This window comes from Danio rerio, chromosome 13, assembly GCF_052040795.2.
Source record: "Danio rerio strain M-AB ecotype USA chromosome 13, GRCz13ab, whole genome shotgun sequence".
Taxonomy (NCBI): Eukaryota; Metazoa; Chordata; class Actinopteri; order Cypriniformes; family Danionidae; genus Danio; species Danio rerio.
Window position 1 is genome coordinate 43,906,374 of NC_141033.1, and position 19,169 is coordinate 43,925,542.

The 19,169-nt window shown below is 30.9% G+C and overlaps 1 protein-coding gene across 5 annotated transcripts in view; it reads right to left on the reverse strand.

Annotated features, from left to right (window-relative positions):
• Positions 1–19,169, reverse strand: part of pcdh15a (protocadherin-related 15a) — a 406,352-nt gene that overhangs the window by 140,997 nt on the left and 246,186 nt on the right. For all 5 annotated transcript variants that reach the window (XR_015504985.1, XR_015504984.1, XM_087277644.1 and 2 more), the window contains 2 exon segments: positions 9,454–9,582; positions 2,357–2,662 (listed from right to left, as the gene is read on the reverse strand). Coding sequence is in view for 3 of the 5 variants with exons in the window: in XM_087277644.1 (XP_087133770.1) it covers positions 2,357–2,662; positions 9,454–9,582 (435 nt within the window). In the remaining 2 variants the exon portion in view is untranslated.

Below are 19,169 nucleotides of genomic sequence, written 5' to 3' on the forward strand. Positions count from 1 at the left end.
AAAATAACGAACTCCTTGACCTGATGATAATAACAGGCATGTGATTATTGAGGCGCTTCCGGCATACAATCCTTTCAGAAATTAACAAACGTGAGACTGACGCCTGAAATAATCAAAGGAGATGTCCGAAAAAAACAAAGAAGCTAATGATTGTTTCAGCAACCTAAAATATGAACAAACTGCCATGTTTAGCTATATACATTCTGGACTATTATGAACCCAGAATGACGTAATTCCTTTTATCAAGAGTTTCATGTGCTGGTGAAGATTAAAGATGCAGATGAGAGGTTTGCACTGACTGTGGGCTATATGTTGCATGTTGTTTTTAAACCCAAATAAGGACTAAATGTATGCTATGTTTCTGTATTTGGTAGCATATCAGAGACTGTAAGGGTCTGTATGTATTCATATATGTTGAATTTATTTATTTATGTCATATACTGTAATTGCAGACGTTACAGTATGCTATATCGCACATCATTGATCTGCAGTTATAATCAAATCATGTTCATAGAAAGGTTAGTAATGAACATTTATACACAAGTATTTATGTGTATAAAGCATCTGTTTTGTCAGAAGTGCTTCTCATACGATATGTGAACAACTCGTACAGCTTTACTGTAGAACATACTAATCTTTCTATGAACATGATTTGATTATAACTGCAGATCAATGATGTGTGATATAGCCTACTGTAACGTCTGCAATTACAGTATATGACATACATTTCCCTGAGCGAGAATGACATCAACTGAAACTTTCTATTATACACCATGCTTACGAAAAGAGTACCATTGGTACCCTTTTGGCAGTGGAAATGCAAGCCTGATAAAGGTGACCCATACCGACCCGTACAGAACCACTCAGTAGACACGGGCCATTAGGCACATGGCCTGTGGCCTCGAGCTAACATACGCCTCCCACCAGTGCCAATATACAGCCATATTGCACAGCTACAGCCAAAATATATAACGACATGTAGTCCTGTTAATAAAATAAAATTGCTATTATTTTTATATGTATATAATAATAATAATAATAATAATAATACTACTACTACTACTACTACTACTACTACTACTATTACTACTAATAATAATATTATTAATAATGATGATAATATTAATAAGAACAGTATTATTATTATTATTAATAATAATAATAATAATAATAATAATAATAACAACAACAATAATAGTATTAATACTACTACTACTGCTACTACTACTACTAATATTACTACTAATAATAATATTATTAATAATGATGATAATATTTATAAGAATAATATTAATAATAAAAATAATAAATAATAATAATAATAATAATAATAATAATTATTATTATTATTATTATTATTATTATTATTATTATTATAATAAAAATAATAAGCACAATATACTTCTTTCAATATATATTTTTGAAATTTGACATTTTTAAAACAAAATAACTTGTAAAATGACTTTGGCCATTCTCTAAATAAATCTATTTTCAAAATATCTTCCGAAGAAGAAAGAAAGTAATACAGTTTAGGAACAAAAAGAGAGCGATTACATAACTGATTACAAGAGTTCTATGTTTGCCATCTCTTCAAATCGGACTACATATGATATCCAAACAAGACATTAATAGTGCGTAGTCGGTTTGTTTTTTTCCCTCGCACTTGTCTCCGGTTGATCTAAAATGCATTGGTGATAGTGTTACGTTGGCATTCCGCTAAAACTCCCAAGAGCGTGATCGTTTAGAGGCACATTTACCACAAGACAAGCGTCTCCAGCTCTTCACACTGCCTCTGTCAAGCTTGTCAATATTTATCTAGTTAAATATGCAGCCCGTCAGGAATAAATAGGCAAATGCGGAGCCGTTCCCCCCCCACACTCTCAGGGGAAACTAAACACACACATAATCAGCCAGTTACTGTCAGGCCAACAGACAAAACGCAGACAAACAGACAGACACATAAATAAACACACACCCACAGACAAGCTGTTTATCCTTCCTTTCTGAAAGTCAGGTTTAGATGCTCGGGTCAAACGGAAGCTGACTGATATTTCACAGCTCACCTTTAACTTTCTCAACAACTTCTGCCACTCAGCAATGATGAATCACTAAAGTACTCCAATACCAACTAAACTACAACAAGACTGCTGAGATGATGGTGAAGCAAGTATAGGTTTATGTATATAGATAAAATTTATTTATACAGCTGAAGTCAGAGTTATTAGCCCTCTTGTATATTTTTCTTGTATCTACTTTATACATCCAATCAGCTTGCAGAAAAAAAGCCACGCCCACTTGCGGTTCATGTGAACTTTAAGGCCCAGATTCAGTAATGTAAACACGGTGGAGCACTTACAGTGAGTCTCAGGATGATGGATCCAGCCGGTGTGTTTTCTGGGACGTTGACTGTGTAGACAGGCTGAGAAAACACTGGACTGTTGTCGTTGATGTCCAGCACCTCTACCAGCAGTGTGATGGTGGTCCTGCGTGGATCCACCGCTCCATCTGACGCCTCCACGATCAGATCGTACCGGCTGCGGGTCTCTCTGTCCAGCGGGATGGCAGTGAAGATGCTGCCTGTGGAGTTTATGGAGAACAGAGACGCAAAGGAGAGCAGCCGGTAGCGAACCTGACCGTTAAGGCCGCCATCAGGATCAGTGGCCTGAAAACAGAAACACACAAGTATCATAATCAGACTGTTTTTATTTACTTTAAATAGTCTGTGCTTTACTAAATTATACACTCAGAACATGAGGTTTGCTGTTTGTTCAAACTGCTTATTTAAAACAACCCAATTATTGAGTTTTTTTAGGGGACAACTTGTTTTATGTTCAATCTACTTTAATTTGTAAAAACTAATAAGCTAAAATAATTCCTTTATGTTGTCCCAACAGAAATCAATTGTGTGGAACCCAGTTTGCTTCCAGCAAGGCAGGCTGCAACTGAATCATTTGTATTGAATCAACCTGAATTATCCCCTCTGGGTCACACTTTATTTTGATGGTCCGTTTGTTGAATTAAGTTACATTGCATCTACATGCCAACTAATTCTCATTAGATTATAAGTAAACTCTTAGATTGAGGTTAGGGTTAGTGTAAATTGACATGTACTTGACAGTATACTAATACTCAAACAGACCATCAAAATAAAGTGTTACCCTACTCTGTAATGCCGTATGGTTAATGTTTAAAAGATTGCAAAATAAATAAATAAATAATGACAATAATAACAATTTAAAAAATGATAAAATAAATAAAAATTGAGTTCTATAGTTCAAATGTTAACAATTTTTTTTCAGAAAAAAATGATCAGTTATTAAATAAAATGTAATGAAATGTATCACAGTAAATACAAATGAATTGATCTAAAATGGAATGAAATATTTAAACTAAATAAAATGATAAATAAAAAAAATAAAATGGTAAATGAAATACAAAATTAAAATAAAATTTGATAAAAACAAAATAAATATTGAAAAAATGAAAAATAAAATAGCATTTAAAATAAATTAAATAAAACTAAACAGTCAAACAAAAATGAAAAGAAATGACAATGTCAATAAATAGAAATGTAATTATCTAAAATAAAATAAAATAAATTTCCCAGAGCAAGGTTGCAGCTGGAAGGGCATCCACTGTGTAAAACATATGCTGGATTAGTTGGTAAAGGGACTTATTAATAAAGGGACTAAGCTGAAAAGGAAAAAAAAAAAAAACTAAAATAAAAAAAAAACATAATAAATTATATAATAAAATGTTTAAGATACAAGTGGAATAAAATAAATTTAAATGAAATAAAAAAGCTAAAATAAAATTAGAATAGTACAATCAGGAAAAATAAAATAAAAGTCTCTGAAATTCCACGTTTCAAAACCGGGTGCTCCGGTTTTCCCCACAAGTCCAAAGACATGCGCTATAGGTGAATGAGAGTGTATGGGTGTTTCCCAGTGCTGGGTTGCAGCTGGAAGGGCATCCGCTGCATGAAACATGTGCTGGATAAGTTGGCTGTCCATTCCGCTGTGGCTGTGACCCCTGATTAATAAAGGGACTAACCCGAAAATGATGTTTAGGATACAGGTTAATGAATGATGAATGAATGATGTTTAAGATACAAGTGGAATAAAATAAAATGTATATGAAATCAAATAAAAAATAAGCTAAAATAGAATTAGAATAGTATAATTAGGAAAATAAATTAAAGTATTTAAAAATAAACTAAAGCAAACAAAATGAAAGACAAAAACACCCTTCCAGGCAGGGCTTCAGGCCACAGTATAAACACTCAAAAATTAACAAAATATATATTTTATTCTGTAAAAATATAAAAGTTATAAAAACAATATTTAAGAAATTTATTAAGATTAATCAAATAAAAAAATCTAAAATAAATTAATCCAAACAAAAAATGTATAAAAAATGTAAGAAAACAAATAAGATAAAATTTAAATTAAATTTTTAAAAAAAATAATCTTAAATAATAAAACCTAATTTAAAAATGACAGCTGATCAAATCATTATAAAACAGGTAAATGACTGTTAAGTCGATCTCTTTCTCTTGTATGTTGTAGTGCTGTCTTTATACTATAGTAATCTGTTAGTGTTTCTGTTAGTGTTTGCTCTGTTTTGTATGTTTCAGGGATAGTTATTGTGTTCTCCTGATTGCAACAGAGAAATACTGTGAAATCTCTGTAGACTGATGGGATTTCATGCCGTTCAGGGTTATAATCTTAATATTTCATCACTTTAGACATTATGCTAGAGAATCATTCAAACACTAGCTCTAAAGTGATGTTGTGAAGTTGCAACAGTTTCTGCTGTTTTGGCGTCAGCTGGAGATATGAATGAATGGCAGAAGAAAGTAGTTCCTTGTCCAAAAGTTTTTGAGACTGTGTTTAATTTTCTTTTTTATATACACGATTATGCCGTCAAACTGTTGTATGAACACAATATCACATGAGTAGCAGTGCAATATGACTGTATATTGGCACTAGTGGGACACTAAGACACTCGTCCTGCAGCCTCAAGCCATTGCACGCATCCCACTGCTATTCATGTGATATTGCTCATTCTGCTAGTATTGTTTTTATTTTTTCCAGGATTTATTGATGTCTAGTTTAAAGTACAAAACATAAAGAAGTGTTACTCTGTGTGATTTTTGATAAGTTGCATTTATTCTTGCTAATACATTCAGTTATTTTTTTACATCTGGTTTTGTTTTATTTTGTTATATCAGAATAAAAGTTAAACTAAATCAAAAGAAATTTTACATTACAAGTGGCAGAATTTTTATTTATTTTTTATTGAATAATTATTAAGTAATTTTATTTATTTGATTCATTGATAAATTTATTTACTAATTTTATTTTTACAATAAAGCTTAGACTAAATTGGATTTTAAATGGTTTAATAAAACAAAACAAAAAAAGAATTGAATTACAAATAAAACTTTAATTTTAAAATAAAAATTTAATTAGCACCAAAGTTAATTGTTAAAATATATACTACTACTAGTACTACTACTACTACTACTACTAATAACAATAATAATAAAAGAAACGAACAAAAAAACAATGCTATTGTGATGTACTAAAAACTAAATGAATATTAAAATAATAAATAAATAAATAATAACAATAAAAATAATATGAACAAACAAAAAGCACCGTTATTATGATGTACTAAAAACTAAATATTAAAATAATAAATAAATAAATAAATTACTAAATAATAATAATAATAATAATAATAATAATAATATAAACAAGCAAAAAATAGCAATATTGTGATTAACCAAAAACTAAATAAGTAAATATTAAAATAATAAATAAACAAACAAACAAAATAATAATAATAATAATAATAATAATAATAATAATAATAATAATAAATAAGAATGTCAATGCTGCGGTGGTTAATTCAAAATTTAACAGTTTAAAAAATAATTAACATTTAAATTGAAATTGAAATTAACTCCCAAAATTAAATAAATAATAGTTAAAAATTAAATACACTTTTACATTTCAATAAAGAGAATGGTATACATAAAAACAATTCTAAAAAGTAAACTTTTTTTTTTCCAGGCAAATTTTGTCCTAAAAGTGAACATTTCCAGCAGAATGGATTGTTTTGTAAAAGCCCCAGCGTGAGCAGCATCTTCAGGCCTCTAGACATGTTAGCCTGTGGCAAACAGCCAGTCTGTAAGTGTTTGTAGTGTGAGAGCAAACTGATGTGTGTTTGTGTTGTGTGAAATGACTGTCCGCATCTGAAGACTGTTTGTTGTCGCAGAACAGTAAGACTTGAGCTGGTTTTGATCTCTGCAGCATGTGTATATGTGTGTGTGTGGGTGTGTGAGTTTGTTGAGCACCTGCTCGTTGTGAACATGGCAGACTTTACACAGAACAGGCCTCCGCGACGAGAAGATGATGAAATCAAGAGAAAGATGATGGAAAGCCGGAGAACAGCTCATGAGGAGACTTCAGCAACAACTTCAACACACACAAATCTCTCAAGAAAATAACAACACCAGACTGCTGCGAAAATGTAATGCATGTGATTTCTTTTCTCAATGGATTGCAGAGGAATATTCATATGGGTGAAGTAAAATAGGGCACATGATCAGTATATATATATATATGGCAGATTTTATTACATTTTTTTTTTTGCAATATTTGAATTGAAAACAATAACATACTATTCTGAGAAAACATTGTATTAATTAATAATTATTAATTAAATATAAAATTAATAAAAACAAATAAAATTACTCTAAAATGAAATAATAAAATTATAGAATAAAATTATAAATAATAAAATAAAATTACAAAAAAGTAATAGAAATAAAAACAAAATGTAATAATTACATAAACGTATGAATATGTATAAATAAATAATAAAAATAAATACAATATGACAAAATAAATAGAATAAATAAAAATAAACAATCAAGCAAAAATGAAATAAAATTACATTAAATTTATGTATATAGAAATTACCTAAAAAAATAAATACACTAATAAAAAAAACAACATTATAAAAAGTGCATAAGATAAAACTGGAATTAATAAAATGTATATAAAATAATATAAAAACAACTCTAAATTACAATTTGAATATTATAATCAGGAATTTTTAAAAGTATTTAAATATAATATATTTATTTTTAAAGTAAATAAATATAAAATAAAGCAAACTAATTAGAACAAACTAAAGGACAAAAACAAAAATAAAATAAAATAAAATAAAAAAATAAAACTTCATGGCAGTGCTTCAGGCCACAGTAATAAACACTCATAGATAGCAAAATATATATTTAATTCTGTAAAAATATGAAAGTTATTTAAACAAAACTAAAATTAATCAAATTAAATAAAAATGAATTAATCTCAAATTAAGTAAAATTAAACAGAATATTAAAATGAAAAATAAAAAGTGATACAAATGGAATAAAATTGAATGAATCTAAAATAAACTAATCTTAAATAAAATCTATTAAATAAAAATACTATTAATAAAAATACTTTAAGCTTAATAAATTCTTTATAAATAATTGTAGTTTATTTTAAACACTTAAAAATGTTAACTCTAATTCAAAAACTACAATAAAAACTACAGTAAATTATACATTTTGTTTACTATTTTTAAAGTTACAAAAATAAAATGAAATAAAAGTAATAAAATCTAATAAAATATATTAATCTAAAACCAAATTAAAATTAAATGAATTAATCTACTATTTAAAATAAAACTAAATAGAATACTAAAATAAAAAATGAAGTGACATAGGTGAAATGAAATTAAATGATTCTAAAATAAAATAATCTTAAATAAAATCTGAATATTAGCAAAAAAATTAAAACAGTTAAAACAAAATAAACCAAACAATATAAATAAATAAATACATCATAAATGAATGAATATCTATTAAATAAAAAAAACGCTAAGTGTAATAAACAATTTATAAATATTTGTAGCAAATTGTAAATTGTTAAAAAATGTTAAAGCAAATTCAAAAATCACAATAAAACTACAGTAAATTATACATTTAAAGTTATAAAATAAAATGAAATAAAATGTATAAAATCAAATAAAATGTATTAATCAAAAACAGAATGAAATAAAATAATTTATTAAAAGCAAAATAAAATCAAGTAATAAAATGATGAAATAATATTAAATCAAACAAAATGAAATTAAATGAAATCAAACTAATACAAATTTAATAAAAAAATAAAATTAGTCAACTAAATGAACCAGGATGATGAAATAATTTATTCTTCAAAATAATTTATTAATAAATAATGGTTATTAAATACTAAACTGTTAACATTACAAAAAAATATTAACATTGAAATTTGTATTCAAATTTAACTAATTAAATTTAAATGTAATCTAAATAATTATTTTACCACACTTAATTTTAAAAAAAAGAAATAATAAAACAAATCTGAAATTAAATAAAAAAATAAAATGAATTAAAGAAAGTATAGCAAAATAGTATAAGAAAACTAAAACAATCAATCAGATAAAAATATTTAAATTAAACTAAAAGTTAATTGAATTATTTAATTAATAATTATTAAAAATGTGAAGTATCTTTAACAAATCAATCAATTAATTTTCAATAAAATCAATTTTATTAGTTTATGACAAACTGGAGCTTATTAAAAAACTAAACAACTGAAATAAAAAGTTAACTAAATCAATGAAATAAATAAATAAGTAAAATAAAAATAAATAAATAAATAACTATTAATTACACTGCGACTTTTCAGATTCCAGAAAACACACACAAAAAAAGACATAAAAATATGACAGAAATATAGCGAACTACTTTTGAGCAACATCTGTAAAACATTTTATGTAATTATCAGTTCATAAAAACCTGCTGAATGCTTCCACTGAACGCTTCTAATACTAGTTTTCTTCATCATTGCATCATCTCACGCCTGCCAATCACATCCAAACCTGACTCAATGATCAAGACATCAGAGAGCAGCCAATGATGACAACACTGCAGCGGGAACCAACGCCTGACGCTTCTCTCATTGATTATCTTTCTAACCAACCAAAGCATGATTAATCAAACACGCTAATTAAAAATCCAAGCGCTTGACAGGACGGAACAGAAGCAGTCATCAGAGACAGAGCGTGAGGAGACTAATGACTGCAATTTACCATCACTTCACTTACAAACAATAAAACAGACAGCACAGGTCAAGAGGCCACAAATATACTGTAGCGCTCTATCATTTGTGTGACTATGTGAAGAAATACGGAATTTGAAAAGCAGAATTTGATCATTAAAATAGAATTTACTGTGTTTTTTTTATATTTATGTGCTTTTAAGGGGACCTATTATTGCAAAAATGCAAAAAAAAAATTCTGCCAACCACAGATTTTACAGTAAATTGTGTTTTATTAGTAAAGTATCATTGGTTTGGTGTTGGCACTTACCCTGACTTGACCCACAAACACATTGGCCTCTTCCTCCCGCACTGTCAGGTTTCTGGGTAAAGTGAGGTCGAATGTGGGGTCGTTGTCATTAACATCTGTGATGACGATGCTGACGGTGGCAGTGGAAATCTACAAATGTGAATAAATAATTTTAGCAGGAGTTTTATTAAATATCTTACATATATATACACAACAGTTCTGTCTGGTTTCCCAGTAATGGGTTGCAGCAAGAAGGGCATCCTCTGCGTAAAACATATGCTGGATAAGTTGGCGGTTCATTGGCGGTTCACTGTAGCAGTTCTGTCTGGTTCTCGAATCTGATTGGCTGATAGTCGTGCAATTTTCTGCAATAACAGCACTCATACAGCCTCTTAACCCTTGTGTATTACTTCACCCACATGACAAGATGACAAGCAGAGGAAAAAGCTCACTACAGTTTGACAAATATTGCAGCTGTTGGACAACAATAATTTACTTTTGAGGATTTTTTTTTTTTTTAGGTGAGAATGTAGTTGTTTAGATTGCAACTATGCAGTTTATTTATACGGATAGTGGCTATTTTAAATAGTTAGATTTTGGAGATTCAGCATGTCAGCAGCTGTTAGCCTGTCATACTGAGCAGAGCAAAGGCGGTTGTATGACAAATGGCGACAAAAACTGCATAATAAGTCCTTAACAGAGAAAAACTCAAGTGTTTTCTTTGTGTATTTCAAACTACAGCTGATCAAATCTTTATAAAACAGATTAGAGACATTATAAGTCGATCTCTTTCTTCTGTATGTTGCAGTGCTGTATTTATATAATCTGCTAGTGTTTGCTTTGGCTTTTTCTGGATTAATTATTGTGTTCTCCCAAAATTATTTACAACACAAATTATCGCTATACAATAACTTGCCTAATGACCCTAATCTGCCCAGTTAACCTAATTAACCTAGTTAAGCCTTTAAATGTCACTTTAAGCTGTATAGAAGTGTCTTGAAAAGTGAAATATTATTTACTGTCATCATCGCAAAGATTAAGGAAACCCACGCGAACGAAGGGAGAACATGCAAACTCCACACAGAAACACCATATATACGTATGTAGTAGTGTGAATTTGTCTTTACCCCTTTGTAATTTAAATGAGCTCATCCTTTCCTTTATAACCCTGGCTGTTCTTCATTGTGTGAGGTCATTTTGTGTTGGTTGGTTATGTTGGCTTCATGGTCCTTTATTTATTTTTTTTGTTAAATTATATTAATTTGAGGACTTATGTCCTATTTGTTGAGAATAAATCTCAAATGGAGGATTTTTGGCTTGTGTTCTGTTTCCTTTGACCTTTTGTCTTTCCAATTTCTATATATATATATATATATATATATATATATATATATATATATATATATATATATATATATATATATATATATATATATATATAAATTGGAAAGACAAAATTTTGAAAAATCTGCACCCAATTAACAGCAGACTGCTCAGAAATGCAATGTCATTAATTATTTTTAAAAAAGCATGCCAATTAATGCACTGTAGCTTTAAAACACACACAAACCAAATTAATTATTAAAATAAAAAATAAATAAATAATAATTTAAACAAAGCAAATTAGGTAATGAATGATTGAATATATTAATCAATGCATTTATTTAATATTTTTAAAAGATGGCAGTTTACACACTTCTATTGAATTCTTAGGCAACAAAAACTAAATAAACACTATAAATAGGTGGATCAACAGATTAATTCAAAAGATAAATAAATAGAGACAAAGTAAATATATTATTTATTTATTTGTGTATTTATTTATTTGCAATTAAACAAAACAAAACAGAACAACACTTAATTTTTCTAATTTATTTATAATAATTAATGAATTTTTTTATAGGCAAGTTATTTATAGGGTTCAACAATGCTCATACCCTCAGGTCTTTTAAAAACAAAACTTAGAGAATGATTTCTAGTTTGATCAAGCTTTTAAATCCACAAAAACTCAACTCTGACAGTTGTGCTGAACCCTGGAGTTGAGTGTGGACGTGCTGTCAAACCCTGAACCTTTCAGTCACTCTGACATTCACCCTGCTGCTGCTGTCTGTCAGTCGCTTTTGTTGCCCTTTTTAAATATTGAAAATTACTTTTCTAAAAAAAAAAAAACAAAAAAAAAAAACAGTGCCACCATTTAGTTTCTGACTCGATTCCAGAAACACATTTGCACACATGTAATTAAATCATAAGCAATTGAGTTCCTGGGGCTTAAAAGTTTAATAGCACACAGTGATGAATACAAATTCAACCGATCAGACAAGATCAGCATGAACAGTTTAAATCCCAGTGGGTCGTGCATAAATTAATTAATTTTAAAAAGGGGGGAGAAAAAGGGAAAAAAAAAATCCCAGCTAGGGAATTGAGGGAATTATGTATTCACAGATGTTGTTGTTTTGGCAAGAGCATGTTCAGGTTTCAGGTGCACTATAATATTATTACTTTTTGTTCATTTAATTCTTCTATTAGTAGTCTTTCAAACTGAAATGCCTGTAAGATGACATGCACAAAGTGTCAGGCCCATAGTTCATGGTTCAAGTGGTTTGAAAGATTCACCCCCCACTGACAAAGTCCACAATTTAAACTTAACATGTGCTCGTTTGTCCTATTTTTGATTGCTATGCCATCATAAATTGTGGCCAAACTCTGACTGAGAAAAGTCGACTGAGATGGCCAGTTTATTTGTCAATAGGCTACACTTTTTAGTTTAAAACAAATTTTACCAGATTCCTTCTTTTCTCAAATAATGGATGATAATAAATTCGTGTTTAAGTCTTTTTCATATTTCTTTATTAATATTTTTAACATCATATCTACAACTGTAATAATTTACAGCTTAAATGCAAATATGTAAATAAATACCTAAAGTATGATAAGCACATTGACAAAATTGTAGGAAATATTTTTAGAACATCAAAAATAGTGATTGTGATCACCGTCCAACAAAAATTAGTGCTTAAAAGGTCACTTAAAAGCAGTATTTAAACCTCGAATGAGGTGAATAACTGCAAAAAGAACCATTCCTTTCAATAGGCTGGCTACAGGCCTGCATTTCCATTTGCTTACTTTGATATTATTGGAACAAAGGTACTATGATAGTAAGTGTCGCTTATAAAATGTGTACATGTCAATAAGAGTGCAAAACAGCTTTTCATACATACATAAAACATGATGTCTCTGTCAGGATAATTCAACCATTGTGAATCTGTGATCACTGTAATAATATGTTAATCAAAAATAACAATATGCATAAATAAGTGTTTGGTAAAAAAAAGCATGGCAACTTTCAAAACATTAACAAAACACGATGCCTCTGACAAAGGTGGTTTACTTAAAATCACCAATAACAATTTAATTCTCAGCCCATCTTTGCTCCTAGAAGACTAGACATTTTTTGGATGCTTACTTTTGTAGCAAATCATAATTACAATCACCTGTTGACATCACCTGTATCAAATCACGGCCTTATTTAACCAGTTTACCTAATTACTAGGCCTAAACTGCTCCTCTCACAACATGAAATGATGTATATTTACAAATGAAATGAAGCTGACCAGACAAAACATGAAATATTGTGTTCATATTGTCTGAAATGAAATACAAATCAACGTGAATTTGGAAATCACTACTTACTTTTTTTTGTTTGCGTTTTCTATACTGTCCCAACTTTTTCTGATTTGGGGTTGTATATTTATTCTCTAGTCACCTCCTGTGTCTTGCCTTAAGGATTCAAGACACCTTTTTAACAGATTTGTGTGTGTTGAGCATCAGTTAAGACAATGTTAGCACCTGTCAGCTTTAATTGTGGGCAGAAATGGGTAATTTCGAGCTTTTGTCAGCTAATTTTATCTTCCAGGTTAAATATAATTTTTGGGGCTGGATTAAACTCAGTGATGTAGCGTGAATCTGCTACTGAAGTGATGATGCGTCGGTTTATCATAGCCGAGTATTCTTATCCAATGAGAAGACCCTGCTTCCTAATTATTCATGACTGCACGTGCTTTCCGAAGGCAAGGCAGACCTGCCAAGCTGTGATATACATACATGGGTAAGACCATGGAAAGCAGTATTTAGCCATTCATGAAGGGTCATAACGTTATGTGTTTGTTTCCATGCTCCATGGGGTATGTTGAATGTTTTTCCCTGCTATGCTGTCAGGGCCAATACAGCAAAGCTATTCGTTTACAGCAAGTATTTTCGTCAAGAGAGCTGAACGAGAATTAGAGAATGGCAGACTTTGTCTTTTATCAGTTGAGTTTGTTACCATTCAGACAATCGCCTATTCGTGCTGCTGTGTTCACCCATGATTAAATTCCTTCAGATTATCGGCAGGGCTAATGGTTGGAATACATAGGGAAAGAGATCTGCTGCACTGCTCCACTGTGAGGAGGAGAGACCCAAACCTCACAGGAAACAATTAGCATTTTTACATCACTTCATTCTATGTGTTTATGAGCCATTTTCATGAGGATCAAAATAAGGACAAGGACATAATTTACTGGTATTGCTATACTTGTTTGTTCTGTCTTCAGCATGCTGTTTTATTCTAAGCACCTCAGTCTAGCTGGTTTCGGTTTGCGCTGTGATGAAACATGCATGTTACATGTGTGAATGCATGGTAAGTGTCTTATTTAACGTGTACTTGTGTCTTGCGTTCTGTCTCGTCTTGGTGTTATGTTGAGTACGTGGCTCCATGTTTACATATTGATCGTGTGCTTAAGTGATGTGTCTCGTGTGAACATACGGTTAATGAGTGAGATTGTGTTGTGTCTCCTGTCTATTGTCTAGTCCCATCCTCTTTGTTAGCCCATTATTAGTTTATTATGTTCACCTATTTGTTTGCCAACTATTACTCCTTTATAGCCTCCTCACGTCTGCTATACGGTGCCAGTTTGTCATCATATATTGTCTTGTCAAGTCTTGTTTAGTCTTGTCCAGCCTTGCCTTTCCCCGCCAACCCTGTCCAAGTTTGTTTTGGTCTTATGTTAATTTCTGGGTTGTTTTTGTTGCTTTTAGCTTTATTTTATAATTAATAAACCCATGTTTTTGCCTCTGCATTTGAGTCCTCGCTCATTTCCCCCTCCTGAAACCTTGACAATACTTGTATGACACTTAGTCCCCACAATTTAAAGAATAAAAGGTGCACAGACACAGAGAGATAGATCTGCTGAATGCCACTGAAGTCTGTTTGATCTCAAGAACATGATTATCGAATATTGTTCTAATCATTATCATGTTTCAAGAGGTGAAGGTCAGGTAAATTACATGAATTAATTAACCGCTTTGCATTTTCCGCCAGCAGGATCTGAAATCTAAATGATTTAATATACTTGTTTGACCAGATGAAAGGCATTTTGCCCAGAGATTAAGGCACATCCTTGTGTCTTCAAACTCTTTATATGTGTCTGTCTCTCTTTAAAATGTTCTCTTGATCAGCTCTCAGCCCGTGTTTGATAAATGAGCTTCTTGCAGTCATTTAGCACAGCAGCGTTTCTCTGTTTGCTGATGTTCGCTCATTAGCCAAACTAAGCTGATAACACTCAGGTAAATGTTCTTTTAAAAAGGTGAATGTGCTTAAACACAATGTGCATGGAGTCTCATTACAGAACAACCTGGAAGAGAGTTTTTGACAGTAATGACCATGCCAATGGAATAAACGTATGAATATGAAATTATATAGTAAGAGCTTATTTATAGCTTTGCTTGTGGTTGTGCTTGAGAAATATGGCTACATACACACACAATTTGACTGCTATTCAGTGTTTTTCCCCTACCGTTGTATTATTTATTTGCCTCGGTTGCACAAGTTGTGGAATTTATTTAGTTTTGTGTGTGAGATTCATGTCATTATGGCAACATTCAGCCAAACCCTTTTTTTTTACTAGACAATGTCTTAGACAAGTGCATTGTCAATACATAAAAACAACAATAATGATTTATAGTGCATTTCTACACTGCCTGAAAAAAAGCCTTGTTGTTGATCTCAGTTATAAGAGCAACAAACAACAACTTGACTTCTAGTTGTTCATTAGGAAAAGTGTCAGAAAGGAAAATAATCTGTTGAGCTGCATCCCAATCATCACAAATACTGCAGAAGACCTATTGGAACCCGCATGGACCCAAGATTCTCAAAGATGTCAGTTAAGTTCGGTGAAGGAAAAAAAATCATGGTTTTGGGTTACATTCAGTATAGAGGCATGTGAAAGATCTGCAGAGTGAATGGCAACATCAACAGCCTGAGGTATCAAGACATCTGTGCTGCCCATTACATTACAAACCAAAGGAGAGGGCTAATTGTTAAGCAGGATAGCGCTCCCTCTCATACTTCAGCCTCCACATTAAAGTTCCTGACAGCAAAGAAGGTCAAGGTGCTTCAGGATTGACCAGCCCAGTTATCAGACATTAACATAATTGAGCATGTTTGGGGTAAGATGAAGGAGGAGGCATTGAAGATGAATCCAAAGAATCTTGATGAACTTTGGGAGTCCTGCAAGAACGCTTTCTAAATACACATAATTAAATCTTTTTTCCACTGCACCATGACTCCATGATTTTATATTCTATATTGTGCATTATTTCTGTTAAGTGACAAGACTTTTGTCAAAGCAAAGTCAGACCTTCCTTTCCTAATTAAATAACAAAAAATCAGGACATGATCACATTTTATTTTGGTAAAATAAGCGTAATCTAGAGGCCTTTGCCTTTCATGTAAGCCACTTCTGATACCACATGATCAACTAGAAGTCAAGTTATTATTTTTTGTTCCTAAAACTTGGACAGGTGACAAGACTTTTATCAGGTGGTTAACTATAGCATTAAATATGTGCTCAGGGCTGCTGGCCACAGTTACTTACTTACTTACTTACTTACTTACTTACTTACTTACTTACTTACTTACTTACTTACTTACTTACTTACTTACTTACTTACTTACTTACTTACTTACTTACTTACTTACTTACTTACTTACTTACTTACTTACTTTTATTTATTTATTTATTTATTTATTTATTTATTTATTTTTTGTATCACTAAAATATCTATAACATTTTTTGTTTGTTTGTTTTGAGCATTATAAACTCTAGAGGATGGATAGTAAAGCCTAACATTTCTTCTTTGCAAAGATATCTAAACTGGGAATGTAGATCAAATTATTCAGCAACTGTTATTGTTTTTGTTTGGGAAGGTACATTTTGAGAAAGTTATTTTCATGCAATATCTGGCAACACTAATGAATCCAGATTCAACCTCATTGCCTGATTTCTTGCACCATGCATACAGAAAAGAGACAAAGCTCTGTTATTTTCCTTCTAGAATGGGTTGCTCATGTATTATTGAATTGTGTGTGTACTGAAAGTAGCTGCTATGTGTACGTAAGTGGCCTTTAACAATCAGGCGGTGACTAACATAGTACATAAATAATGTGCAGTCAGTACAGAACCTGGAAGATCAGTTGTTAATAATGTATATAAACATATATTAGAGATGTGTCTTGCTTGTGTGAGCACACGAACGTAAGAAGGCAACACGCACACAAACACTCACATACATTGCTCAGCATAATTGAGTAGTCCACTTTGAAAATGAATATTTGTATCTATTTCTCAGTGAATATAGGCAACGTATTGTGGTGGATTTAAATAAAACAGATTTATTAAACTGATATATTTATTAAAAAAATATTTTAGTCATCAGACGTATTTAAAAGCTGAAAATATAATACAATTAAATTCAAGCAAAATATTACAACTTATAAAATTTCAACTAAATTTTTCAGTTTTTTTTTATTTTTTATAAATTTGTATTTCATATTTTTCTATAACAAATACATTCGGGTTTACTAATTTTTGGACCATTATCAAAAGTTATTTTATTAAATAAGCTCCAGATTTGATTTCAGTATTGATTAATCTAATGTATATGCACAAATATAATATGAATTTAAAAGATATATTTGTGAGGGGTGAACTTATATATATAAGCTGAGAGCTGTATACATACATACAGTTGAAGTCAGAATTATTAGCCCCCTTCAAATTTATTTCTTCTTTTTTTAATTTTTCCCAAATTATGTTTAACAGAGCAAGGAAATTTTCACAGTATGTCTGATAATATTTTTTCTTCTGAAAAAAAAATCTAATTTGTTTTATTTTGGCTAGAATAAAAGCAGTTTTTAATTTTTTAAACACCATTTTAGGGACAAAATTATTAGCCTCTTTAAGCTATATTTTTTCTCGATAGTTTACAAAACAAACCATTGTTATACAATAACTTGCCTAATTACCCTAACCTGCCTCGTTAACCAAATTACCTTAGTTAAGCCATTAAGTGTCACTTTAAGCTGCATAGAAGTGTCTTGAAAAATATCTAGTAAAATATTATTTACAGTCATTATGGCAAAGATAAAATAAATCAGTTATTAGAGATGAGTTATTAAAATTATTATGCTTAGAAATGTGCTGAAAAAACCTTCTCTCCATTAAACAGAAATTAGGGAAAAAATAAACAAGCGGTCTAATAATTCAGGGGGGCTAATAATTCTGACTTCAACTGTACATACATACATACATACATACATACATACATACTTACATACATACATACAGAGAGAAAAACATACAAGCCTTGATCAATTTGTGTTGCCAGATTTTGTAAAAAAAAAAACATTTAATTAAAAAATCTACACTTTGTGTATCACACCAGCACACTTAAAAGACTTCAAAGGCTTGAGCCAATCCCAAACAACATGCCTGAAATGTAATTCCTATAAAAAGTAGACATGACAACTCAAGAGTGTGCTATTTGAAGCAATATTACGTGAAAAAAAACACAATGTCAAAGATTTAGCTGAAATCGCAGAAAATAATAGCCGATATTAAACATGTCAAGTCTCAACTATAAGTTACAGTGTCAATCATCACAATTTATTTCATATTTTGTACAAGTAAAGATTACTTAGTGGATTTATTCCAATTTTATTTAATCTGAAAACATAAAGCTGAAGTCAGAATTATTAACCCTCCTAAAGTGGTAATCACTGCAGAGCCACTTGGGCAGAGCTAAGCTCCAGCAAGGGGGAGTTTGAGCTCCAGCTCCGCCTTCCTTGCACTTCTTCTACAAGTGATGTCACTGGGGTTGGGGTTATTGGTGGGTGTACGCATTAAAACAGCTTATAGGAGGAGGAGTTGGAGCTCAAGCTTCCCCTCATTGGAGCCCAAGTGGCTCTGTAGCTAGCAGGGTCTCAAATTTTTTGTTCCCCCTTTGTATTTATTTCAGCAATATTCGTTTAATGGAAGGAAGATTTTTCTAACACATTTCTAAACATAATAGTTTCAATAACTAATTTCTAATCACTGTAGAGGCTGCAGACAGGAAAGTATTGGGAGCAGAGAAAGGGGAAGAGTTGGTGAAGGAGCTTGAGTCGGGAATCGAACTCAGGTCGACGTGAGCACCATGGTGTTATATGTCGGCGGACTTACCCACTAGGCTATTGGCGCTGACAATCACTGAATTATTTTAGCTTTGCCATAATGACAGTGCATAATATTTTACTAGATATTTTTCAAGATACTATAGTATTCAGCTTAACTAGGCTAATTAGGAACACTCTGTATAACCTGACATAATATAAATGAACAGACATTATAAAGAGATCAGGAACGGTGTAGTGTGGTAGATAT